Genomic DNA, 26,104 nt, shown 5'->3' with positions numbered 1-26,104 from the left:
CCTCTGAGTAGCTGGGAATCAGCTGGCGGTTAGAGCGGATGTGCCACTCCAGTTCAGTGCTGTCCAGTGTGTCCACCCTTGGAATACCACAACCACCATTATTCCTTACGGGCCTGTCTTCATCCAGCGGGGAGGGGCTGCTGTGGCTGTACTCCAGCCCAAACAACTTCTCTATGCGGTAGTGAACATATGCAGTGCGATACTCTATCAGCACTCTCAGCGGCCAGGAACAGCATGAGGAGAGCCGCCAGCCAGAAGGCGACCTGGGAAGTGTACCAAGGCATCCGGTCTGGGTCTACATAGGCTATCAGGTGTTCTTTGAAGTCCACGTTCTTCAGCTGCATCCCCTCCCGGGCCTCCATGTAATCGTCCAACCCTCGATCTCAGAGGAAGAACCTGGCTCGCTGTTGAGGTACGCGTTCTCGGGACCCGCCCCGGCAAAGCTGAAACACTTGGTGAAGCGCAGCCGGGTCGCCGGGTGTCCCTCCAGGCCTCTGAGGTCACACGACACGTCCTTCATCCCGCAGCGGCTGTAGTCGAACTCGCCCTCGGCCACGTGCGTGTTGACCCTCTCGTGGTACACCTGCGTGGTGGTGTAGGCGTCCCCGTTGCGGTACCTGGTGACCTGCCGCGTCCGGCGAACAAAATGGTAGCTGATGGCCTTCCACCAAACGCACGGCCGGGCCTGCCGCATCCGCAGCACGCGCTCATACACGCTGTCCACGTCCGCTTTACACTGCAGGTCGCTGCGGGCCCGGCAGTGCCAGCACTCCACCATGTAGACCACGTACAGCATGAGCAGGAAGGCCAGGGGGATGTAGATGTAGCCGTCGGAGCAGGGGCTGTCGTGGTAGATCATGGAGTGGTGTCCTCCCGCTCCCCATCCCGGACGCCCCGCGGAGAGACGAGCTGATGGAGGCCGTGAAGGAGGAGGTGAGGGCGGAGTTGAAGCTGATCTTGGTGACGCGGGTGAGCTGACACCAGGCCACGGCACCCAGGCAGCTGTACATAAGCAGGGAGAGCAGCAGACAGCGCCAGTGGGACTCACGGCACACGCACGCCCCCAGGGACTGCTTCACCGGACGCTGCTGCAGAGAGAGAGAGAGAGAGAGAGGAGAGGAGAGAGAGAGGAGAGAGAGAGAGAGAGAGAGAGAGAGAGAAGAAAGAGAGACAGAGAGAGAGAGAGAGAGAGAGAGAGAGAGAGATAAGCAGACATACAGGGGAGATGAAATGAGGAATGGCCACTTATACCGATGAGCCCCTGAAACATGGCAGTGATATCGTTACTTGCAGCAGAAATGCAAATGAGCATGGCTGTGCTGTAAATTGCTGAGCTTTTAAATACCCAAGCGCTAAATAAATCAAAGGCACGGAGCTCACTTGAATTCAATTAAAGCAAGCTGTGCTGCCAGATGTCGTGTCCCTTGGAGGCTGTTTATCAATGCAGCTGGTAGCCAGAAGATTTCACTGAGGTGTTTCCAAATGCCTATTCAATTCATTTACATTGTAGCTGGGACAGTGTTTTTGCTATCTCTTTAAAAAATGTATTTGTAAAAAAAAACAGTCACACTTTATTTGGATAGTCCAATGTTAATACTCAACATCCTATCAAGTGACTATAATGTGTTGCTAAAAACTGAGTAAGTGTCATAATAGTGTGAAAAGTAGTCTAGACATTCAATATCTGGGCTAGGGTTGGATTTAGGATTAGAAATGTGGTCAGGTTTAGAGTTAGGCTAAGGTTACATAGTCTGTGGAGATGCACCAAATAGGCAAGTGACACTTTATTGAACATCTGCTTTTTGTCACCCGATAGTTAATTGAATATCAACATTGTACTATCCAAATAAAGTGTTTTAAACACTCTTATTTGCAACGTGTTATATTAATAATGAAGTGTAATGCTTCTGTACTACTTCTGTACTGTACTACTATATTATATAGTGGTTAGATATGTAATATACTGTATGTGCAATGATGAAACCTTTTGCTTCTTCAATAATCAAATATGCTCCTCGAATGTCAACAAATTATGCTCCAGCCACAGCAGAACGTGATGCACATGGGCACACAAGTGCATGCATGCATGCGAACACACGCACACATGCGCGCACACACACACACACACACACACACGCAGACCCTCTGCCCTACACTTATCTGCTGAGTATTGGGTGACTGGCTCGGTGCAGACATACAGAGGCAGAAAGTGCTCACATTTGCAATACTGAACAGCAGTGGATTTCTCCCATTCAGCAAAGACATCGGCCTACAGCTGCTATATCATCCGCTATCAGTTTCAGTGTACAGTATTGTATCTGAAAGACTAACTGTGTAGAAGAAACTAAATAATACATAACTGTTTGCCTTGTATGTGTTTACAGTAAACGAACCAAACAAAGAGTGCAACAATTACTGGGTCTGCCTGGAGTGTCAGGTGGGTAGAGTTTGGGAATTGCACATGTGGAAAATGAATTTGGTCTCAGTTTGTACAAAATGACTTTGAGATACTTTCTAATATTTTTTACTTTGGTCTTGTGGCTGCATTCCTTCCCACGTGAGAGCAGAGGTCCTGTTTTGTTATAGCCTACCTCTAGTGTTTTATGGAGTGAAAGGATTTATGCTGACATCCAGCCATCCATTACTGCACTGACACAGGGGCGGGGATGTCGCTCTGGTGGTTCCACCCCAGTTATTTATGGAAGAACAGGGATTCAATTCCGGTGTACCAGGGAGGAGAGCTGACTTTTCAATAGTCCAGTTGCAGTTGTTATACTAGTTTATCTGAAAAATCTACGCTGTGCTGTTTTGCTTCATCATGTTTTTCCATTTACTGTGCCTCGTAGTCGATGTGGGCTAGACGCATCCAAGATGCAACACTCACAAATAAGAGCAAATAAATTATTCACACTTCTTGATTCCTCTCTGAACCCTTCTCCTAAGTGCAACATCTGGTTAATGTCTGACTCAGGCCAAGGTTATTCCACTCAGAAATATAAGCACTGACTCAGATGGGACGGCGATACAGACCAGGTATTGATAGCAGCAGTCAATTCAGTGTCAGAAATAGCAGTGACTTTGTGTCTCCTCCTCAGACAGGTGACACTAAGACTGAAAAAACTGTTGGCTAGCAGATAAACAGGACTTTATGTTAGTACCACAGTGTGAAAAAGACATAAATTATTTGTAACATAATTACAAACCTAAATGAATCCCTAGAATTGAACTTTAAGCTACTGCACTCTATGAGACAGGAGCTAGAGAGACAGTGGATCTGAAGTAAAACAACTCTTGTCATTTTACTGTCTGTCCAAGCCGCTGTGCTCCATGGCTGGCTGCACACAGCCAATTCCCCAGATGGAATCACAGTAATTACTCTGTGACAGGAAAGACAGAGGGTACGATGGAGAGAGAGCGCGCGCGCACACACACACACACACACACACACTACTGATTAACACCTGGAACCAAGGTAGGGCATTGCAAAAATACATTTTGACCATGCAGCATTGCATACCTTATGTTAACCAGAACACAAGCTCCATGATAATCTGTGTGTGCAAGAAATGTCTCTCTTTGCAGTCAAATGTATGGGACTTCTCAGTGTGAGTACACCTTTTCTGCACCAATGGATTCTTCTACTATGTGAAACGGTCTGCAGTGTCATTAGAGCAACCAGAAATGGTATTTTGCTGCAGGTGGAATCACTTGTACTATAGTGAAGCCACAGATGGGACGGCAAAGGACAGAGGATTTATTCTGTGGTAAGCCACTTGCACAAAGTCAAGATGCAACATATCTTACATCTACTAGATTACACTAAAGTGAAATATATTTTAATGGAAAATAATAAAATAGGGGATAAGAAACTTCTTCTGTTTTCTTGGAGTATAGAGAGAGGGTGAGTAGGCTTGTTTATGTTTGCACCACCACCAGGCAATTTATGGCTCACAGTTGCTCTTATAGCCTACTTTGGTAAAAGTCTGTCATTCATCAGAACTGACAGGCAGATGCATTTTATGTCTGTTTTTTTTTTCGTTCTTTTGTATTTTGTTTTTTGTTTTTTGTGTTTGTTTTTTTGTAAAAAGCAAAATAAGGTGAGTTAGTGAGGATATCGCTGACTGTCTACCTACCTCTTCCAGGACATCAATGCCAGCCGGTGAGTCCTCCTCCTCTGCCTCAGCATCATTGGGAGTGCTGGCCGCCGTGTCTTCCGCAGTGGTCTCAGTTTCTAGATCGGAAGACAGCATGCTGCACTTTTAGCATGGCAGGGATGAGTTCACTCCGCTTTCCTGACCCGCTCCGCGCTGGATTTCCCCCCGTTTGCTCCCTCTCCTTGTCCCCCTTTCAGCCCCAGTCGACCATCTGGGCCGGAGCCAGGCTGCTGCACGGACCGGGGATCCCGCGGTGGTCCCGACTGGCTGGACGGAGGGGGGCGGGGTCGAGGGATTTCACCGCAGCAGAGGCAGCAGAGGTTGACCATGATGAAGCCTGTTCTTGAGGAAACAGGAATAGGCCAGAAGGAAGCGTCTTAAGCTACCTTGTAGGATCAAAACGTCCAGGATGCTCACAAATCAAGAAGAACACCGCATCCAGACGCCCGTGCGCTGTCCAATGTCCTGAAGGCGAGAGGGAGGATACCGCGAGACTGGGATAGCCTGATGTGGTTGCCCGCAAACCCGTGGAAGTATTATGTTATCTAAACCCTGCCAGGACAGACATGCACCTCTCACCACAATCACCATGACACCTCTGTATGTGTGTGTGTGTATGGGGGTGGGGTTCCCTCATACAGATTATTACCATTTCCTACTTTATAAATCAGCGATGCTCTGAAATTTGCGCTTACATCTTAAAATAAAAAAAGACAAAAGCTGCATATGCGAGGATGTCTCCAGTCTCAAAACATCAGATGCTTTCTAATTTGCATAATGTTTTAGGTGGGGAGTGTTGCCGATAAAGTTGATAAGTTTTGCATTCTTATTGGCAGAGCTTTTATTTTGAAAGAGGAGTTTGGTGTGTCACATGAAAAGTGTTCCGTGTGTTTCAGTGACTAGTGTAAATTCATCACGGATCCAGGGAACACTCACCAACACATAACTAAAGGTGAACATTTTGTAGAGCAATTTTAAGCAACAAACAACAACTGCAGTTTACCCTGTGGTGATGCTATTTAGTATTATATTGGATGATTGTAACGTTGAGGAAAGTCTGGGCTTTCATGCTAAGGTTGCTAAACTAGCTAACGTTAACTGTTACAACGTGAGCTGCTGCATGAATCAGTCCGATGTTGCTAAACATCAAAATGAAATGTCACAGCTAACACTGATACATAACCAGTTAACGAGTGTAGTTTGTCGGTTTTTCAGCGTAATACAAATTACGCAAAAGTCCTCTTTGACAGGCTAGCGTTATGATTATCTACACAAACATAGTTCACGTCCCTTAATCAAACTCAAGACAGTTGATCTATGCACTGGATACTCCTCCATCTGCCAGACCCTAGAAGCTAAACAAAGTATGATAATACATTGGGCAGCTTGAATGTATTTGAATTCACTCAATATGCTGTATTATTCAGTGTCATTTTTTATCTGTGTCATCTTCTCTGTCCTACAGAGGGATGTTGCGACGTCCCAAGCCCACAGACTCCGAGGCGGACCTCCTCCGAGACCAGGAGCAGTTTCTGATCTCCGGAGCCCAGCCGACTGTCAGTGTGGTCCGCCGGCCAGACAAGAGGAGGGGGGAGGCTGGAGGAGGAGGAGGTCAGAGGGATGTGGTCACCATAGCAGGTGAAGGATCAGTCTGTTTCCTATTCCTTTCTGCTCATTTAGTTGTGGCGGTTGAGATAATGTCTCAGCAGAGCATTGGATTTATACTTGTACCTGCGATGTGTGAAGTGGTTCTAGTATACTTTATTACTTTCTTAGACAAAATAATTCAGGAAATGTATCCAGTCCCATCAGTATTAAATTTGTCCAAATCATTGACAATAACAAGCAGACTTGGGTCAAAATTATTTGAAATTCTTCTCAAAGTTTGTTGTAGTCAACCTGAAGTACCAGTTGGGTGGGGTTTGCCTTTTAGTACATTACTCTACTTTTGGGTAGGCAAGTTATCATTCACAGAACGGTATTTTGGTAGCTTTCAGATAACATTTACTGATTAAATTAATTTGACCTGGTGCTAAAAATCATTATATGTGACAAACTCCGCCCATCTGGCCCTTTAAGCAGGGTAAAAGGAACGCTGCAAAACAGGAAAAACTATTTGCAACTACTATTTGACCCAGGTCTGATAACAAGTAATTTTATTAGAAATATAAGACATAGGCTACACCCTAAGTGCATTATATTTGAAAGAATGTCTCATGCCTAACAACAATGTGGGGCTTATATATCCTTAGGATTATTTAATGCAGAAACACAGTACATTATGCTCATCTGTTTTATTTGCTGTAGATCTCCCAGATGAACTCCCTACTCTGACGCCGGCCCCTCCTAAGAAGTCTCGCTTTAAAGCCAGCCGTGTTCGCTTCGAGGGCGAGGATGCCGAGGAGAGGCTGGACAGACATGACACTCACATCAGTGCTGTTCTTTCCAGGATCGTTGTGAGTGCTTGTTGTAAAACTACTAAAAATATGCTGTATGTGTGTGATGCCTCTCCTGAATTTTGTTCTGCAGATTTTATCAGTTGTGTCATGTTAAAGTTTGCTGGTTCCTTGCTATTGTCTTTCAAACTTGTGCAAGCCTGAAGCTGGAGCAGTTGGCTATGGATGCAATGATGCCCTACTCTGATTCATTGGTTTGGCTATATTAGAGCTAGATCTGTTCACACTTCACCACTAAGCCAAAATCCTAGAAGCTTTTATTTACCTTTTTACATTACTAGCCAGATAAACAGTTTGAGTTGCTTTTTCATCGTTTCACCTGTGGCTCTCTGTAACATTGTTTTTTCTTTCCAGGAGAGAGATACCAGCTCTACCCCAGTCTCTCTACCAGCATTCACAGCTACTGCTTTCCCCAAAGTGCTGCACCGTTCAGAAACAGAGAGCCAGGTACAGACACAGGATTGTTTCTATTTCTTTGAAGTGATTCATGAGATTGAGATTTATGTCCATTCCTGTTCAGTTGTTGGGTTTTATAGAGACAGAGAGAGTTTTATAGTAAGATTTAATATTTGAGCGCTACATCAAGATCCAAGCACTTTTGTATTGTTACATCAATCTGAACACAGTGGAGAATTATTAGAATAATTCTGGTTTCCATTATTACAAAATTATCTGTCCTCCCTGTGACCAGGTGCCGCTGTCTTCTGCTGGTGGGAAGAGAAGCATCTTTGCTCGTCAGATTGCGGCCCAGAGACTTAAGGAGGGCAAGACTCCATTGCACTGTGCACCTGGACCCAAAGGCCAGACCCTCCCTGCTGAGACTAGCATGGATACAGGTCAGTCTCATGCTACATGTGATTGTAAGTAGGCTTGGGCTATATCAATGTAAATCCAATGCACGTCAGTTCGTTTTGTTGTACTAAATAATCCTACAAATTTTCCCTATAATTGAAAACAAAAGTCTGTGATAAAATATCTTTTGAACTCCCTTCTCCTCCATCCTCTTCATCCCCACCCACTCCCCTTTCCGCATTGTTTCTGTCTCCCTCGCTGTCTCCTCGCTCCTCTCCACCCACCAGGGCCGAGTGCAGTCTCAGGCCCCAGGTTGGTGTCTGGTCAGGGGCTGAGGGGCCCAGACAGCTCGGCTGAGACCATGAGGATCCACCAGGAGAACCGGGCCAAACTCCAGGGGATGTCTCACTCAGAGATACTAGAGGAGCAGAAGAAAGTATTGGCTCAGCTTGGTAGGTATTGCTGTTGTATGAATCGATAATTATTCATAGGGTCAATGGTTCTCATCCTCCAACTGTATGTTGAAATGAAGGTGAGATATTACGGAAAGTAGTCTTGTCTCATCTTATTCATTTTTGTTTTCAGTACCGCTGTAGCACCTGTACTTGAGTTTGTAGCTTGGCCAGTATAGACAAAACTCACAAAACTTTTTTTCATTTGGTTGGTTCAGCTGTGTCTAATACGATTATTTCCACTTCCCAGATCCTAGACTGGTGGAGTTTGTTAGATCTCGCAAAGCCCAGAGTGTCCCACCCTCTACCTCCCCATCCGAACGCCCCCAGGATAACGGAGGCAGGGAAGAGAGTCTTCCTAAAAATGTTCTCACCGAGTCAGACTCCTCCAGCGCTGCCGGCCTGTATCAGGAACCCCTGGAAGTAGAGATGGAGAGAGAGGAAGAGGACGCACTGCCACCTATGACAAGTACGATAAATTCAAAACAGACTTCTGATCCCCACTAACTTCTCAGTGGGTCCTGCTCTTCCACTGCTGTAGATATGAATGAATGACACCAAGTTATGTGGATGAATAAGCCATATGATTATTTCACCTCCTCACTCCCCTACTCCTGGTGAAATTGTAACCTTATTGCTTATACTATCAAATCAATAGACGCATGGTACATTCAATATTTGGAGTAGAATCCCACAAGTTGGTCCGGCTGTCAGAAGCAGAGTAAATGTAAACCGATCCAGTGAGATCTGGGCAGCATCATAAATGAGACAGAGCCTGCCCAGTCTGTCAAAAAGACCAACACACCTGGGTGGCTGCCAACTTCGTTGTTTCCCACTCTCTTTCCTCTTCTGTCTCGGTCACCTGATCATTTTCCTTCCTGGCCCCCAGTTCCCTCTCTCCACTCTCTCTCTCCCCCGTCTCTCTCGCTCTCCCATCCCCTAATTGTGTAACTAATGTGGTATTGCAGAGAAGGGAGCGCTTTTGCTGCATGACTAAAATCCAGAGCTAAAGCTGATCATTGATTTCACTTTGTCTGATTAGCAGAAAGGCCAGTCCGAGCCAGAAGTAGCCACTCTGGGTAATGGAGTTACTGCAGACCATGGAAAGACCCCCCCCAGTGAAAGTACATAGACAGGAGGCCAAGATCTTGCTCATCATTTATACCAACGCTTTTCCCAAAAAACAAAACAAATGCAACTGTTGTCACTGTGTTGTTGTGCTCAGAGATAATTTATCGTCTCTCCTACCTAAACATATCAGTGGCTTGAAAATGAGCAGACAGTCACAGTGTTACAGCATCTACACCTCATTAAAGGATCAGAAACTATTGCCGCCACAATGGATTATACACACAGAGCAACAGTAGTTTGTGTCCACAGTTTGGTCGAGCTTGCTAGACTGTTGTTTTATTTGCCGGTTACACAGAATGACAGTTGCCTTGCGTAATACGAACAGTCATATATTTTTACTCGGCTTGCCTTTCCCCCGTGTGTCTGAATGCAGAGGAGGAGCTGCCAGTTAAGCCTCAGAAGGACTGGGTCCACATGGACAAACTGGAGCCAGAGAAGCTAGAGTGGACAAGAGACCTGCCTGCTCCCAGGAGGAGAGGAACCAAGAAGGTAGAGAGGGAGTCCGTATTAAGTCCAGTAGAATGATTAAGAAACACACAACAGGAACTCAAACACTGTTCCATGGGCAAACTATATTCCTCGCTGTTAATTCAGTGGTGATTTTTTGTACTGCATTTTGCATTTTAGGCATTAAGTTGATGCTCTTATCTGGAATGACAGTAGGCAAGCCGGTACGGATTCAGTGTCTTGCTTGTCTTGATTAAGGACACTTGGAGAAGACACATGGCTGTTGGACTTGTGGCTATTGCTAGAATCTAACCTGTGACCTTTCGGTTTAGGGATAGTCTGTCTAACCCCCTGCTAGACAGACAGGGGTAAATATTATGTGTGCAAGAAAGGATGAACATGGCTGAAGGTCTTTACATTGTGTTCATAAATCTTGGCTCATATCTGATACAATATTTAGGTTTTCTGGATGCAAGCCTTAGTGACAAAGTGAAAAGTGTGAGCTGAATAAGATGTGTGCCTCAACCAATCACATTCTGTGGGTCTGTGTTCTGATAGGCCATGCAGGCTCGTTTTGACTTTGCTGGCACCTTGATCCCGCCCACAGAGGATCTGCCCACCCACCTGGGTCTGCACCACCATGGGGACGAGCCTGAGGTCAGTATTAGTAAAAAAAAAAACACAAAGTCTCTCAAATATTCCTTTCTGATTTTGTGATCTCAAACATGGTAAAAGACTTAAAATATATTTGAAAAGAGTTTCAGGTACACTTGGTTTAACTTGCCCGCTTGAACACTTTCAAAAGTGTTCTTCACGATTTTGTTTTTATCTGAAGGATGGTTAGTCACTGGGTCTGGAGCCTGTCTCAGGAAGCAAATTCAACAAAGTCAGGGTGTCTTTGCGATAGCTGGCTCCACAAAACCTAACTATGGCGATCCTGGCTAACCGTTCTCATGAAGGTATTTATCAACTCCTTCTGTCAACCCAGGATTTTCCAATCCAGCTGTCAGCGCGCTCACATAAAACGGGCGGGGTTTGTAATAAATAACCTATTGCATGCAACATGGACAGATCCAGAGCAGCTAAGATGAAACTTTTGTGATCCCCTTGGGGATCTAGAATATTAAAACATGCAATAAAATAGTAGAAAAATAAAATAATGAAACAATAGAAGCAATAAAGTAGTTCTTATTGTGGGTTTATGTAAACATATTCTAGTAGAAGTAGTAGAAGTGGGAATTATGGGAACAAAATGGATCACAAACATTTGTGTTCTTCTCTCAGAAAGAACAAACTATTATAATGAATAAATATGAGCAATAAAAAATGCAACAGTGAAAAATAACGCTGTTGCTGCTGCCAAGGCGAGGATTGCTGGAGATAAATTGCAGACAGTGTAAATGTGTAAGTAAATAGGCTCATCACTGCCCTGTCATTAAGGCACAGTGTTCATACTTTTCATTGATACAATATTGTGTCATCACATTGAGTCTGGAAAGATTTCATATTCACAAAGTCGGCCTCAGGTTCCCCAGGGCGGCGGTGATGGAATATAGGTGCAATCTGTTGCATCAGTCACTCTCGGGAATCCTATGAAAGAATTTCAGTGCACTTAATATGCAACAATAAATTTCATTAATTATTGATAACTATAGTCAAACAAGTACAGGGTAGGGGGAGTGCATGATTGGAGTGAGTGAAACTACACTGACTTTAAACTGAGAGAATTGCGAACAGAATATTTAATTAATGTGTCGCCACAGTTAGAAAATCACCAAGCTACTTCCTGGTTTGTTTGCTACTCCTGGACACCTAATAAATCATCAGGAAAAGCAAAGTGGTTCTGTGAGTCTCTAAACACCGTTGCCCTGTAAAAAGTCTTTCTAACTATCTGTTAATTCAATAGTATCCCCCTGTACCATTCCTTTTATTACTTGTCTCATTCATTTGAATGCAATGTTCTGTTCATATCTGGTTTTTGCAATAAAGGTTATTAAAAAAGGCCATGGAATCCACTGGGAATGGTGATGCAATTTTTCCAGAGACCTAATTGGTTTTTAATACGTTTGGATCCAATAGCCTGAACATAACCAGCAGGTAAGTGTGCAGCCTAAGTTACCATGGCGATGTACCCCGCAGAAAAATGAGCCACAGACGTGAGAGCGAAAAGCCAGGGTTAAAGCCAAAGTTACCTCGCTAACCGACTAATCTTGCTTGGTGAGACAGGCCCCGGCCATAGGTTTTTCGGTTAGTTTTGTCGTTGATGTTGACCTGGAGGATTTCTCCCCAGCTGGCAGGTTACTCCCTCCACGAGCTCTTCCTCCTGTCTCGGAGTCAGATCATCCAGCAGAGGAGTCTGGCCCTCAGCACTCTGGCCAGCATCCTCACCAAGGTACACAGATATTCACACACAGACGCACGCGTACCCACAGAGACACGTGCATGTACTCACTCACGCGGCTATATTTGGCATCCTGTAGGCACGTGCCGGTGAATACGCGTCAGTTTTGAGAGGCAGCGTGACGTCCACTCTGCTAGACGCTGGTCTGCTCTTCCTGCTCCGCTTTGCGTTGGACGACAGCGTGGAAGGAGTGATGTCTGCGGCTGTGCACACGCTCAGAGCACTCCTGGTGTCTGCAGAAGACGAGGTACGACTTTAAGAATTGCAGCACGTTGTTAACACCTCCAATCCTCTTAATGTGGGTACTGTTAGTTTAAGGTGTATGTTTGTTGTTGCATTAAAGTAATAATCTTCAACATTTTATGTAAATATGTCAGTTTGCTGTTGTAAACACCCAGTGTCGGTTAGCTCTTTCCAGGGAAAAATAATCTGGCCCACAAAAGTGATGTTTTTTGTTTCCAGCAGGTGAAACAGCAGATTGTTTAGACTCAATAGTAGACAAACTCATGAGCAGCGATGGCCACCATGGCAAAGAAAAGAGCAGAACCTACCGGAACTGAAACTTCAACAGAAAATTAAAGGAAAAAGTCACAAACCTGGCAACACTGTTTGATTGTCAAGTAATCTCTGGGAAGTGCAGTGCAGAAACACTGCAGTACTTACCACTTAGCTCCAAAGATGTTGCCAAAATAAATGAAAAAAACCAAAACAAGGATCTTGTGGATTTCTTTTATGGTATAAGGTTGGATACACATCGGTTGCCTGTCACTAGACCTAATTTCTGGTCCCTCAGTGTCTTATCAGGTTTGTCTCCCCTCTCCAGGCGTGTATGGACAGCACCTTCTCCTGGTTCCGTGGCCTGGCCTCCTTCCCTCTGCTGCCCTCCGCTCAGGAAGAGGAAGACGAGGAGGATGAAGGGCTGGAGGAGTGCATGAAGGAGACTGCCAAGGAGAAGGAGGAGAGGAAGACGGATCATGACGTGGCCAGCCAGGACGTGGTCAAGGTAACTCAGCACATATGGTTGCATCAGAAAATATAGGTAGCCACTCAGTTTTGTTGTCTTTTCTTTACTTTTTACTTTCTTTTATTTTTTATTCTAATTTATAAGGTATTTAGTATTTTTACTGTAACAGTATACTTAATACTCTCAAACTCCATTACTCAGAATGTTAGCTTCCATATTATTGATTTGGTAATTTACCTAAATCTGTTTTTTCCCAAGGGACTTGCATTTTAATGTACAAGGTGACTGGATAAAGGTTGATTGATTAATTATTGGATCGCTGGTCTTCTGTTTTTCTCTGTTTCAGGGTCTGCTGAAGATGAAACTGCTTCCCAGGCTACGTTACATCCTTGAGGTGGTCCGGCCCTCGCCGCGAGTGGTGCAGGACATCCTGGAGGTCCTGACCCGTATCGCTAGGCACTCCTCCTCATCTGCCACTCAGGTAACAACTACAACAACAACACTTGTTCCTCTTATTATGCTGCTCACATCTTATCTACCTTGAATGATATTCAAGGGATTTATTGTCTGTCAGTCTTATGATCTATCATTCTTACTTATTTTCTGTTTGACCAAATTCAATAAACATTTATTTCATCCTCCCAGCTGCTGGACTGTCCTCGCCTGATGGAGACGGTGATGTCAGAGTTCCTTCCCACTTCCTGGACAATGCCGTCTTTGCCCCTCCCCCAGTCTGTTTATGGACTCCCATTGGCCAGTGCCATGAAGCTCATAAGGGTTTTGGCTACCTCTGGCAGACACGCCTGCGCCAGGCTGGTAAGTGCTGCTGTAGAGTCTGGCATGGCCAATGCCAGCTCAAGTGTTTCATTGCTTACTGTATTACTGAGAAATAATAATAATCAATGTGTTAGGTCCTACGAGGTGCCACCTGTTTTTGAGCTGCCTTACGTGCAACAATAGTGTATACTGGATTTTGCCAGTACATAGGTCACAAAACTGTGTCAACTGCAGTCCAACCTCTGGGATTCACTATTAACTTTGTTATGAAAAAATATCCAATCTCATTTTTTATACTCCTTGTTTTTAGGCCTTTTTGTAAAGTACTTTGTAACCTCTGCTTTTAAATAAGTGCTATACACTGTAAGTGATGCTTATCATCACTATCATCCCTATCTTTTAATCAGCATGATTCCATTCTAACTACATGTATAAGCATCAGTGTGTTGCTCCTTCCTCTCCCCAGCTGAACTCTCTGGGAGTGAGGGAGCGTCTGTCCCGCCTGCTGAGCGCTGAGCCCACTGAGCTGCTGCTGGAGCCCACCGAGGCCCTCGGGCTCACCGCTGAGGCCTACAGACTGTGGGCTGTAGCTGCCAGCTACGGACAGGCCTGCAATTTATACATGTAAGCCAGCTACTTAAAAACATGTATACAAAGACACCACACACACACGCACACACACTCCACACACTTCAGAATTGAAGACCCATGTTGGTGACTTTAAATTCAGTTTATACTGTTGGCAAATTGATTATGAAATGACAAAGAGCAAGTCAAGGTTTTGGTCATACAAAGTTTATTTAAATAAATACCCTGATTTTCAGTTTTCAGTCATAATCGTGCAGAAAGCTGGAGAATTGGTTTTCAATGGAATGAATGAAGCCTTTAAATGTAGAACATTTAGTACTTTGTACAGATCAACCTCAGGCAAGAGAAAAACAGATATAACACTTGGAAAATGGTATCATGGAGATAATTCATGTAGACAATTCTTTAATTAAGAGAGAATATTTTATAGTGTATGCAACTGTGAGACCAGAGAGCTACTCTGTTATACAGTAGTTTGTTTTTACACCACATGAAAAATTGTAACAGCTAAATGTCTTCTCAGCGTGGGCACAAGAAGAGTAAAGATAATAGCTATCTCTGAGCTTTTGGAGGAAGTCTTTCTTGCCTTGGGGTCTCTAATCAGTTTGTGTTACACACTGGTTTACTTACTGATTTACGGAAAATGCTTTCAGCACAAACCACCGTATGATCACTACACTAGTTTACTAAAGCAACAGTACTGTTTTCAATTTTCAAGTCAAGATATAAAATAAGAGCTGGCAATATGTATAGGTCCAATCCTCTCCTCAACTTTTTGGGTTTCTTCCCCCAGAGACTTGTATCCAGCTCTGGTGAAGGCATTGCAGTCTGTGCACCGAGCGCTGGGCCCCTCAGAGCCGCTGTTGCCCCTCCAGATCCAGAGGGTCTCGGCCCTGCTCTCTCTGCACACACAGGTCACACACACCGCTGGCTGCCACCAGGAGCTGCAGGCTGGCATGGTCAGGTATGGATGGATGAATGGATGAGGATTGAATGGATGGTTCTTGTAGCAGCATGCTTGTTTAAAAAGCATATAACCATGAGTGTTTCTTATATTCCATATATTTACATTATCCTCTCTAATTGTCACTACAGTTCCCAGGGTGCAGAGTGCCCCCCTCCTCCTCCAGTGACATGGGGTCATGTGACCGGGCTGCAGGCCTCCTTACTGGGACAACTGAAGGGCTTAGTGAAGAGCCTTGATAACCCAGTTCAGAAAGACAGCAGCCTGGCTCTGATACCAGCCTACCTGCTCTACCTGGAGGCTTACTACCATCAGCTCTCTAGACAGGTACGACAAATATGTTAGTTAATTAGGGTCTTTGATGCATAACCAGATAGCAAATATCAGGTGGTACCCGATAACAAATCTGCTGTCAGCTGTCGAAAGAAATCTGGTTTATGACATAGATACACACCAACATATATAGTTTAACTCTCCATCAGTGGCCAAGCTACAGAGCCATGAATTACATTATGAATATAATGCAAAGATCATTTAGAAAACGTTCTCAGTGACTTATGATTCAATAGCTGTAGGTACAATGTAATTGAACATAACAGTGCCGAATAAGTGTAAAATGCTAATCACTTGTAGTAGCTAACATGTAAGTTATGTGAACCCCTCCCCTCTGATAGAGCTGTTTCAGGCCGGTAGAGACTCTTCAGGAACTGGAACTGCTGACGTCAGAGGTTCTCATCCCGCTGCTATCCCACAATGCTGTGCAAAGCCTGATGAAGAACCTCAAGTGAGTGTGATTCATTATGAAGCCAGAGTGGTTAGTCAAGTTGTAGTTGGTTTTGTAATTTTACTGTGTCATACTGTCACTTACTAAAATGAATGTCAAATTAATGGAAAGAATTGGCAGTTGCCTTGAATAGCATTTCATTCTTTTGTCTTTTGTGGTTGTTAAAATGTAATGTAATTACACACACAAAGTGTAAACATATTCATGGATTTACACCACTCTTTTTTTACACCAGGTCTTCCTCGGTAGTGTGTAATGTGCAGTCTAGTCATCCAGGCATAGAGATCACCCCTAGTCTCCCTGGTTTGGCCTGCTCAGGATGGAGGGACCGCCCGGGGCTGGCTACTCCCACCTCCCCCTTCCCTCTTCTTACGGGCCTGGGACTCCTCCTGGATACACTCACAGGCATCCACAAAGGTCTCATCTGCAAAGTAGGTCTTTTTTAAGTACTTTTGAAGTATTCTTCATCCTGCTAGGAACACTGCAAGCCAGATGAAAATATGCTGCCATCTTGTGGTGGAACATAAATATCCTGTAAAATGTATCAAAATTTTCCCCTTTTCTGTGTCTGACTTTCTCTCTCGCTCTCTAGTTCAGCAGTCTCCTCCTCTCAGAGCCTGTGATTGGCTACCTGCGTAGTTGCGGTCAGGCCACGCCCACCCTGTCTCACACCAGCGCCTGGCTCCTCCGTCATGAACACCACCTGCTCTACCTGCTGCTCCGTCTGGCACACAGACTGGTAGGCCCCATCCTAAATAAAACCCTAATTTAATAATCACCCCCTGAACACTATGCTATCCCCCATATATATTATACAGCTTAGGCCTTGTTCCATTCAGCTTTTGTCCTATTCTAAACATTATCCCTTTTTTTTTTATCAAAACAGATCATTCATAGTTTTGAACTGAAATAGAGTATCAGTAGGTACAGGTCAATGTGGTTTTCTTGTCTGTCTGATCTTTGGATGGTTTCTCTATAAGTTCCTCTCTCAGGTTGGGATGAAGTGATTTATTTCCTCATCCTTATGCCTGTTTCTTGATTTCCAGCCGGCGGTCACCAGGCATGCATCATTCTACCATCACCCAGCTATGTTTCTCTACCTTCCTTAATCGCTCCTGTATACTCCCTCCTCCCTCCTCCCTCCTCCCTCCTGTCTTTTCTCAGGTTCCCAGTGAGCCAGAAGTGGCCAAGCACACCTCGCTGTACCACCAGGTGGCGCTGGTCCTGCTGCCATGGCTACCACCAGGCAGCGAATACCTGGCCCATGAACTCCTCTCCACCATCATCTTCAGCAAGGACTTCATATCGTGAGTTTGTTTTAACTTTATTAGGCTGAGACCTTTGGATAAAAAGAGAGCTAGGGCTGCACCACCATGGAGTTTTCCAAATTGCAGCAAGACTGTAACATTATATTGTGGTTTGCTGTGATACAGCCAGCTGGTTAACGGCTGAATATAGTCCAGCAGTTTACTACCTGTTTTGAATAAGCCTAATGAACACTTCTGCCCCTACTAAACCAAAGAACAACAGACATACAGTATGTTTTCATATGCTGACGATACCCAGCTCCTCTTATCGTTCCCGCCAGACGACCCCACAGTCTCGGCGCGGATATCGGCATGCCTCGCCGATATCTCGGCTTGGATGAAGGAACGCCACCCTCAGCTTAACTTGTCAAAGACTGAGCTCCTTGTCATCCCAGCCAGTCCCTCTGTACAACAACAGTTCAGTATCCAGCTCGAATCAACTCAGCTCATGCCCACAAAGTCTGCCAGAAACTTGGGTGTCATGATTGATGACCAACTAACCTTCAAGGAGCATGTGGCTTCTGTTGCTCGGTCATGCCGATTTGCTCTGTACAATATCAGGAAGATCAGACCCTACCTGTCTGAGCATGCAGCACAACTCCTGGTACAGGCTCTTGTAATATCAGCCTTAACTACTGCAACTCCTTACTGGCAGGGCTCCCGGCATGTACGTTCAAACCTCTGCAGATGATCCAGAATGCGGCGGCGCGGCTGGTCTTCAACCAGCCCAAAAGAGCACACGTCACTCCGCTATTCATATCCCTCCACTGGCTCCCAGTTGCTGCCCGCATCAAGTTCAAGTCCTTGATGCTCGCCTACAAAACAATAACCAAAATGGCTCCAACCTACCTGAACTCCCTCATTCAGGTCTATGCTCCCTCCCGCTCACTACGCTCTGCCAAGGAGCGGCGCCTGATGCTGCCACCACAGCAAGGCCTTAAGTCTCTAGCCAGACTCTTCTCTTCTGTGGTTCCCCGGTGGTGGAACGAGTTACCAAACTCCATTCGATCCGCAGAGTCCCTCTCAATCCTTAAGAAAAGGCTAAAGACCCAGCTCTTTAGCGAATACCTTCTCACCTAATGGCCCGGGTAACCAAACAAAAAAACAAAAAACAAAAATTGCTTCTATGCACTCTATGCATTGCCTCATAGCACTGCCTTGTAGCACTGCCTTGTAGCACCTATGTCCTGTTGGACCAGAACTTAGCTTTATAGCACTTACTATCATTGTTCTCTCCTAACTAGCTTGTGTTGTATGAAAATCTCATGTGTAAGTCGCTTTGGATAAAAGCGTCTGCCAAATGTGAAATTGTAATTGTAATGTTACTGTAACTTCAGAAAAGAGGCTTAACTGAAGAGACAGCATAGTATATAGTTTTATGATGAGTTTAGTTCAGATTGTGCAATATGTGAAAAACACAAAAAAAAATTGTGGTTATTACTGTATTGAGCCTGCCTGCAAATGCTATGCCTTCTATTACCGCAGTACTGTAATAAAGAGGGGAATTATTTAACTGCAGCCCCAGTAAAAGTAAAACCTCAATGAGGGGAATGGCTGTCAGAATAATTTTGTGGTCAAATGGTAGTTATCCATTAGGAAATTAGGGATTAAAATCATAGTTTGGCAAATCCACTTGGCTGCATACCTTCCCAAAATTACATTGACTACTTTGGATCTATACATCAAACATAAAGCCCTGGCTTATTGTATTTATCATCACCTCATTACGATGGATGGTAATGTTTGCCATGGGCATCTTATTCCATATGGGAAAGAGTAGTTTTTACACACCATCTGGTTCTCCCTAAGTGCTACGATTTCCTCTCGTAAAAAGACTGATGCTTCCTCTTAGTCTGTTTTCTGTGGTCTGGATCTAGTTTTGATGAATCAATGTGAAACAGGTTTGGAAAAGTTTGGGAAACCTTGGATATGAAGTTTTATGATCTTATGACCTTAATCAGTTACAGCTTTATCAGTATTGATGCAGGAAGAAAACATTTAGATGCTGAAAGTCTGGGCCAAAATATTTCATTTAAATTTAATGAACCTTAAATGTCTTAAAAGTCACTTACATCAGCACCTGAAATGTTCTTTGCATATCATACACATGCTTTCTAAATGGTTACAACATTGCCTGATACATGGGGCCCATAGCTTTTTAAGCTCATTGCTTCTTATTCTGGAGTGCTGGAGAGCAGCAGCAGGGAAGCAGACAATATGCGCTTTGTTGTCTTCTTATCCAGTGTTTTAAAATAGGTAAATCATAATTTACACGAATTACAATATATTCAAAGATTTCATGCCTTGCTTTTACCACCAGATTGGATCAAATCAGCAGCTGAGTTGTTTCCATCAAATCCCATTTTGTTTATTAGTCATAAGCTGACAGTGTGCTTGCTGTGTATTATGACATTATTCGGTTTATGTCTATTTGTTTGCCTTCCAGAGAGGGCCGCAGCGGAGGACCTGAGGCTCTAGAGCTGGCGGAGCTGAAGCTCCATGAGGAAACGCACCATGCCTCTCCCTCTCTCCAGACTGTGGGCGCTCTCCTCAGGGAAGCCTGCGTCCAGCTCCCCTCTGTCCGGGGCTGCTTCCTCACTCACCTGGCCTACCTCGAGACCTCCGTCGTGGTCTCGCGAGACGCCCATCTCGGCCGCAACCCCTGGATCAGCTCCCAGCTCCTCCCAGAGCTCACCGGCCCCGCCCTGCCCTCTGACTGGCCTTTCCTTCCGCTCGTCAGCCTGTACGAGCGAACGGGGGTGTCCGACGGCGGCGGGCTGCAGGTGGAGGAGCTCCCTCAGGGGGCTCTGCAGGCGGTGACGCACTGTCTACAGTGGCTGCTGCTGCTGGAGGTCTGGAGGGAGGACGCGCTCAAAGTATGTGGAGGACAGAAGACACACGCACAAAACCTCATTCTGATCTTCAAAAATATCTTCTCTCAAGCCTCTGGAAATGAACTGTATTTGTTATTCGACATCTGAAACCATTTTATCACATTCTAGGTGGTCCTCCCTATAGCCAAGCTTGCCCGCCTGTCCTGTGTCTTCCTGTGTTCCAGTGACTTGTTCCTGGAGAGGCCCGTCCAGAGGCTGGCCTGGGCTCTGCTCCGACTGCTCACCAGGTCTGATAAAATATATAACATTTATTTTCTCTTATTCTCTTGGGGCGTAACCTACAGTGAGCGAGAGAGAAGCAAACTTATATTACTTGGAGAGAAATGTTGACAGATAAAATTCTCAAGATCATTAAGAATCAAAGCTCTTCTGTACACAGGCCCTCCAGACTGGACTCTATGGACCTGAACGTCCCTCCTCCAGGCCTGGCCTCCTTCCAGGACTTGTATTCTGCCCTTTTGGCCCAGTACGAGGCTGTTTCCTTTGGAGACCGGCTGTTTGGCTGCTGGGTCCTGTTGCCGCTGCAGCGGAGGTACAGCGCCACCATGAGGCTGGCTGTGTTTGGAGAACATGTGGGGATGCTGAGGTCACTGGGGGTCTCTCTGGAACAGGTAATGATGATGACGATACTTTTGTAGACTTGTTTTACTGTGTTGCTAGGAAATCATGATTTGAGACTGCTGTTATCCCTTATCACTTAACAGATGCTTTGGATTTATTCATTATCTCTCTGTCTCTTTTCCTCACTCTCTTCATCTCTCCCTCCAAGCTGTCCATCCCTATAGAGCGATTCACCTCTCCTCCCGAAGACTCGCTCCCTCTCCTCCGTCTCTACTTCCGCTCCTTGGTAACGGGGACCCTGAAGCGCTGCTGGTGTCCCGTCCTGTATGTGGTCGCTCTGTCTCACCTCAACTCGTTCGTCTTCTCTCAGCACGCTGCAGCACAGGTATAGCACAGAACGGCACACATACTGTATGTAGTATGCGCATGAAGAACCGAAATCTACTGTGGGACAGAAGTGAAATACGTGATTTCTGCCACCCTGGAGAGTTCCCTCTTGATTTATGAGCATGTCTCACCCAAAGCTAAAAAAAAGGAGGCCAAGACTCTCCTGATGATGTCTGCTGTGCTGCTTTACGCCCTGTCTTGTCTGATTATGTCTTCATTGTGCTGTGCCACGGTGAAGCCAAAGGCAAATTTCCACACATCTTGTGGCAAATCCTGAAGATGCTCCAGTTGCAGTGAATTGGAGGCTGGCTTTGTAGACGGCACTCGCAGTGATTTTACAGGGATATGGGCACATTTTCTGGGTCAAACATGAAATAAAGCTCACTGGATACAAAATCTTAATCAGATGTTTCACAAGTCTACAAAAAGTCTATTAGTTTATTGATTCATTGTCAACAGAGCAGCCCCAGATTTTGTCTCTCGATAACATCACAGATTCGAGACTCAGTTTCCCCTATGAGGGAACAGTTATCAATATTGGTTTAACTGTCTAAACTCATGGGAATGGCCTGTGAATTCTGTTTAATGGTGGATTTTTAGATTAATTTCACATTTCAGGTTAACATCTCGGACATTTATCGTTTTACACCTATTTACACCCTTCAAGAACACATTGTTTTAGGGCTACAAAGTTGAAAACATTGATATTTGCAGATGAGGATTTCTTAAGTATACACAGCTGTAGACTGGAGTACATCGATGGGACTTTTGATCATGAATCCCCTCTCCCTCTGCAGGAGGTTGAAGCGGCTCGACGCAGTATGCTGAGGAAGATCTACTACCTGACTGATGAGGTGCTCACACTTCTTTTCTGCTTTCTTCCATTATGTCAAGTTTCTGCTTTCTCTCTCCCCCCTTGCTTCGGTCTCTGACCTTTATCCACAGCACAGTATTTATTGAGCCTACTTACTATTCCCTCGCCTCTCACATATCGCTCTCACATCATTCTCTCCCCTCACATCCCTTCAACGCCTCACTCAACTTCTGCTGCTTCTCGTCTCGTTGGCCACAGTTACAATCATTGGGCCTCATTCAGCAATATCTTCCTAAGTTTTTTCTTAAATTTGTTCTTGAGAAAGGTCCTAAGAAAAGTCTACGTCAGATTCATGACATGTTCTTAAACCGCAGAATTGTTCGCACCTGTGTTCTTATAATGATGAATCCCATTGTCCTCGTAAATTGAAAGCGCATGCCAGGTGATCCTAATTAGCATAGGTAAACGCCCCGCCAATCCCCATAAAAGGGCATGAGACTGCAGGGCCGTGTGCACAGAAATCACACACAGAAATTGAAAAGAAAAGTTGAGAGAAGTCAAGAATGCCCAAACAAAAGTCTAAAGAGGGTGGAGCACCAGACTCCAAATGTAAAAAAAAACTTCAATAGTTCTGAAGTGGAGGTACTGCTGCAGGAAGTGAACACCAAACGAGCTGTCATATTTAGTAGCGTCAGTAGTGGATATAAAATAACAGAAAAAAAAGATGCATGGGATCCCAATTAACATAATTGATATTAATTGAAGTGTTAGCATACTGTTTATTTATTTTAAAAGACCATAATACTTTGTAAAATAATGAAAATAATTATTAAAAAATATTATAAATGATAAAAATATTACTGTAATTTAAATCCTATAATATTATACAACTGTAGAATTGAAGGAAACGCAATAACCACTTATTTTGCACAAACATGTCAGCACTCAAATGTGCGTAAGTGTGCTCTTGAGTGTGCGTAGATTCTGTTCTTACCTAAGAACAAATCCTAAATAAGAAATCATTGGTGAATGTCAGAATCTTCGTGAAAACTGCGTAAGTGGGTTTTAAGAAGAAATTTCTTCTTAAGAACGGTTGGTGAATGAGGCCCATTGTTATCCTGTTGAACCACTTCTCCTCCCATCCAGGGTTACTATAGTTTGGGATTTTTCATTAGTTTTTTGTTCTTATATAGTTTTCAGTTTAGTGTAGTGTAAGTTTATTTTTAGTTTATTTTTTATTTTGTTTCAGTTCGGTTCAGTTCAGTTTCAGTCTTAGTATTTTTGGTAGCGGTGGTATTTTTTGAAGATATTGTGATAGAAGTCAGAACAGATATTTTGTATATGTTTGCAACAGGTACAATAAGTCATATATTTTTTACATTTATTTACATGATTTTTTCAATTAGCATTCAGTAAAAATAGCAAAAAAAAATCTTGCTCCAAAACATTTTTTTTTTTACCTTGCACATAAAAAAACTGAAAACATTTCACCTATGTTGTTATTTTAGTTGGTTTTACATGCAGAAAAGACAGTTTTAGGTTAGTGTTCGTTTTTCACAGTCTTTTATTTTTATTTACAACTACTTCCGTCTTAGTTTATGATAAATGATAATTACCTTGCTCCCATCCCTCCGTTGAAGACATTTGAAGCCCTCAGACAAAGAACCATATTCATTCATTTTGAAAGTTTTTGAACAGCCCTGCAGCTGCAGTTACAGTCAGTCCAAATCGGTTGGAGAGGGAATGTTGTGCATCCCATGAAACCACACAAGCTTGTCTCTCTGTAACACTGCAACATAGAGTCTTTAGATGATGGATGGATTTGGAAACCTGACTCATCTGAGAACTTAGAATGGACTTGCATGGTTCTTTAACTGAAGGCTTCATTTATACCACCACTCCCTCCCCCTATCCTCTTCTGCTCCTCTCCTCCACTCGTCCACTTCCTAACTCTCTTTGCCTCATGTCCAGGTGTTGAGGAACCACCTGCTGCTGTTCCGTCTGCCCCAGCAGCGCTCGGAGCTGGGCTTTGATACCTACCAGCAGTTGCCTCCCATCCGGGCCAAATACCTGGAGAGCGTCTTGGGAGCGCAGGACGGCAGCGACGGCTAAGGAGACTGAGGGGGGGGGCAGAGATGGGAAGAGAGCGCTGAGAGGATGGCAGTGGAAAATAAAGAGAGCGAGCAAAAAAAAAGAAGACGGCAGCGACAGTGAGAGTAAATGGAAGAAATGAGAGCATGAGTTGAGAAATGCAAGGATGGCAGTTGGAGACAAAATGTTCCCACACATTTAGTCCAACTCCTCAGAGGTATCTAGTCGAGGTGAGCCTTTCTTGGACGGAGAACTAACATAATACCAAGAATACGAAAATGCTGTGGCCTCTTTTCCAACAGGAACATAAAGTTTGTAGATCAGAGGTATAGTCGCAGCCCTGGGTCAAGTAGTATTTGCAAATAATTATTAGCACTTATTTTAACCCGCTTCAGGCATTAAATAGGTGCCAGAGTGCCAGAAAGTGCCAGAAAGTTTAGACCATTTCAGAAAAACCTGTGTGAACTATCCTGATGAAGCAAACATGACCAATCTGGTCAAGCAAAAGGTTAAAACAAATCATTGAAGCATTTTTTGCAGATACTGTTTGGCCCAGGTCTGGTAAAGCAACACAAACCTTTAACCTCGAAGGAAACCAAGAGGGATCTGATGTTTTCCTTGTAACTCTATAATTGAGTAGTTGCTGTTCTGTGCTGGAAATAAAGACCAAGATGATTATTGGCATCATAGAGTAAAGAGAAGCGAATGGCCTACTTGACAAGTGCCTGTGTCATAAAAACATTTTTTAATAAAACATGCTTTTGTAAGTACGTGTAACCATAACTCTTTTTTTGGCTCTTTAATCTTGTGTTAGAAGGGGCAGCACTGCAATCATGGCCAACAAAAAATTCCTTTTTAACTGAATTTGTAGAGCTTGTTTTGGTTGACTGCCACACGACAGATGCAACACACACACACACACACACACACACAAACACACACTGAAGACTTTTTCCAAATAAAAAGCATCCAATTGGGTCTCTTGGGAGAACATTAACACTAGCAGCCAATGAAATAGGCCAAACACACTGTCCAGATAAACAATGCATTGTTCCCTTAGATTACCAATCAATAACGCTCACTCTGAAATCCTGCCAATCTTCTCCAACATGGATCCCGTTAATTTGCCACTGAAGCTGCCCTAACTATTGCCTGTGTGAAATCAGATTTGGAAAATGCCCATAAGGGACAAGCATGGACAAAGGGATGTCTGTCTTTTCTGTACTGTTTGTCTGTGCTCGTCTGTCCCCCGCTCTGTGCTTGGTCACACAGCAGGTTGGATGGAGGACAGTGGGGATGGATCCAGTCCAACCACACAACATAAACATAAATCATTAAAAAAAACATAACTTCATGTGCTGGTGAAATGAAAAGTTGGACTTGGTCAACCCATTACACGTCCCACATGATGGCTTATTGCAGACAGAATTCAAGGGAGTCTTTTTGTGGACAGTATTACCTTTAAAATGTTAAATGTGGAACATAGCATGCCTGATAGCCAAACTAATATCAGAGCCATCTAACACGTCGTCAAGGTTTTACTGTGGCTGTAAAGTGGACTTTCCACCCACCCAACACCCTGTTCCAGCATGGGAAAAAAGAGAAGTGGCACTTTTTGAATGAGTATATTCCAGTCCAGGGATGCAACCCAACAGCAAAATCAATCTCATAGCACATTTTCCAAGTATTTTAGTGCATCATCTTCCGGTGCTGTAAAGGCGACCTGACTGTAGAGAGGCTGTCCAGCGGCTGAAGGTTCGATCCCTGCAACAGTTGGCATCAAAGTGAGTTGGATGTTGACCATGAGCTGGACTCCAAACCCCTACATTACCTGCTGCTGTATTCTGCCTTCCCTTTATAACATGGTGTGGGATGTTATATGTACAGTATGTGTCAACCTATGCACAAATTCCCTCTTACACTATGTATAATATAATGGAGGTCTGATACTTAAGAGACCCAGCTCACGACCACCTAACCTCCTTATAAAACACTTAAAAACACTATACTTACTGTTTGCCTTCCCAGACACATGCTCCCAATATTCCATCTATTTGTGTTTTAATCCATTGTGCAACAATACACTTTTCTTTGTTTTCATTTTCCCGTCATAATTGTATGCAGCACAGGTTTTCAGATA

The 26,104-nt window shown here is 44.2% G+C and overlaps 2 protein-coding genes across 2 annotated transcripts; one reads left to right on the top strand and one right to left on the bottom strand.

Annotated features, from left to right (window-relative positions):
- Nucleotides 1–4: 4 nt before the first annotated feature.
- On the bottom strand, nt 5–4,250 carry LOC139657403 (transmembrane protein 151B; the record flags this gene model as incomplete). The annotated part of the gene is given in 5 exon segments (XM_071535217.1): nt 5–229; nt 231–406; nt 409–874; nt 876–1,088; nt 4,134–4,250. Coding segments are annotated over 5 exon segments (1,197 nt in total), but the record flags the coding sequence as incomplete, so codon positions are not given.
- Nucleotides 4,251–5,075: 825 nt separating this feature from the next.
- Nucleotides 5,076–24,717, top strand: rpap1 (RNA polymerase II associated protein 1). Its single transcript, XM_071535214.1, has 27 exons — nt 5,076–5,106; nt 5,620–5,792; nt 6,462–6,610; nt 6,965–7,057; nt 7,302–7,446; nt 7,690–7,854; nt 8,105–8,323; nt 9,359–9,474; nt 9,991–10,089; nt 11,723–11,824; nt 11,913–12,080; nt 12,657–12,836; nt 13,144–13,278; nt 13,443–13,613; nt 14,041–14,198; nt 14,956–15,126; nt 15,258–15,453; nt 15,801–15,910; nt 16,146–16,341; nt 16,503–16,649; nt 17,075–17,217; nt 19,664–20,093; nt 20,220–20,338; nt 20,491–20,722; nt 20,881–21,057; nt 21,857–21,913; nt 23,845–24,717. The coding sequence occupies exons 2-27, from the start codon at nt 5,624–5,626 to the stop codon at nt 23,983–23,985; spliced, it is 4,188 nt and encodes a 1,395-aa protein (XP_071391315.1). The 5' UTR covers nt 5,076–5,106; nt 5,620–5,623; the 3' UTR covers nt 23,986–24,717.
- The last annotated feature ends 1,387 nt before the right edge of the window (nt 24,718–26,104 follow it).

The sequence above is a fragment of the Centroberyx affinis genome, unplaced genomic scaffold, assembly GCF_046629955.1.
Source record: "Centroberyx affinis isolate AG114_WGS23_722 - 3 ecotype Tasmania unplaced genomic scaffold, CSIRO-AGI_Caff_v1 ptg002679l_1, whole genome shotgun sequence".
Taxonomy (NCBI): Eukaryota; Metazoa; Chordata; class Actinopteri; order Beryciformes; family Berycidae; genus Centroberyx; species Centroberyx affinis.
The sequence above is the reverse complement of the archived record's forward strand: the minus strand, read 5'-3'. Positions and strand labels throughout refer to the sequence as shown.

What these genes read in the sequence shown, in the direction of transcription:
- rpap1 (XM_071535214.1), top strand. Translation starts at nt 5,624, where the DNA reads ATGTTGCGACGTCCCAAGCCCACAGACTCCGAGGCGGACCTCCTCCGA. An exon ending in TGGGGGTCTCTCTGGAACAG is followed by an intron (nt 20,723 to 20,880) that starts GTAATGATGATG and finishes TCTCCCTCCAAG; the next exon opens with CTGTCCATCCCTATAGAGCG. An exon ending in CTCAGCACGCTGCAGCACAG is followed by an intron (nt 21,058 to 21,856) that starts GTATAGCACAGA and finishes CTCCCTCTGCAG; the next exon opens with GAGGTTGAAGCGGCTCGACG.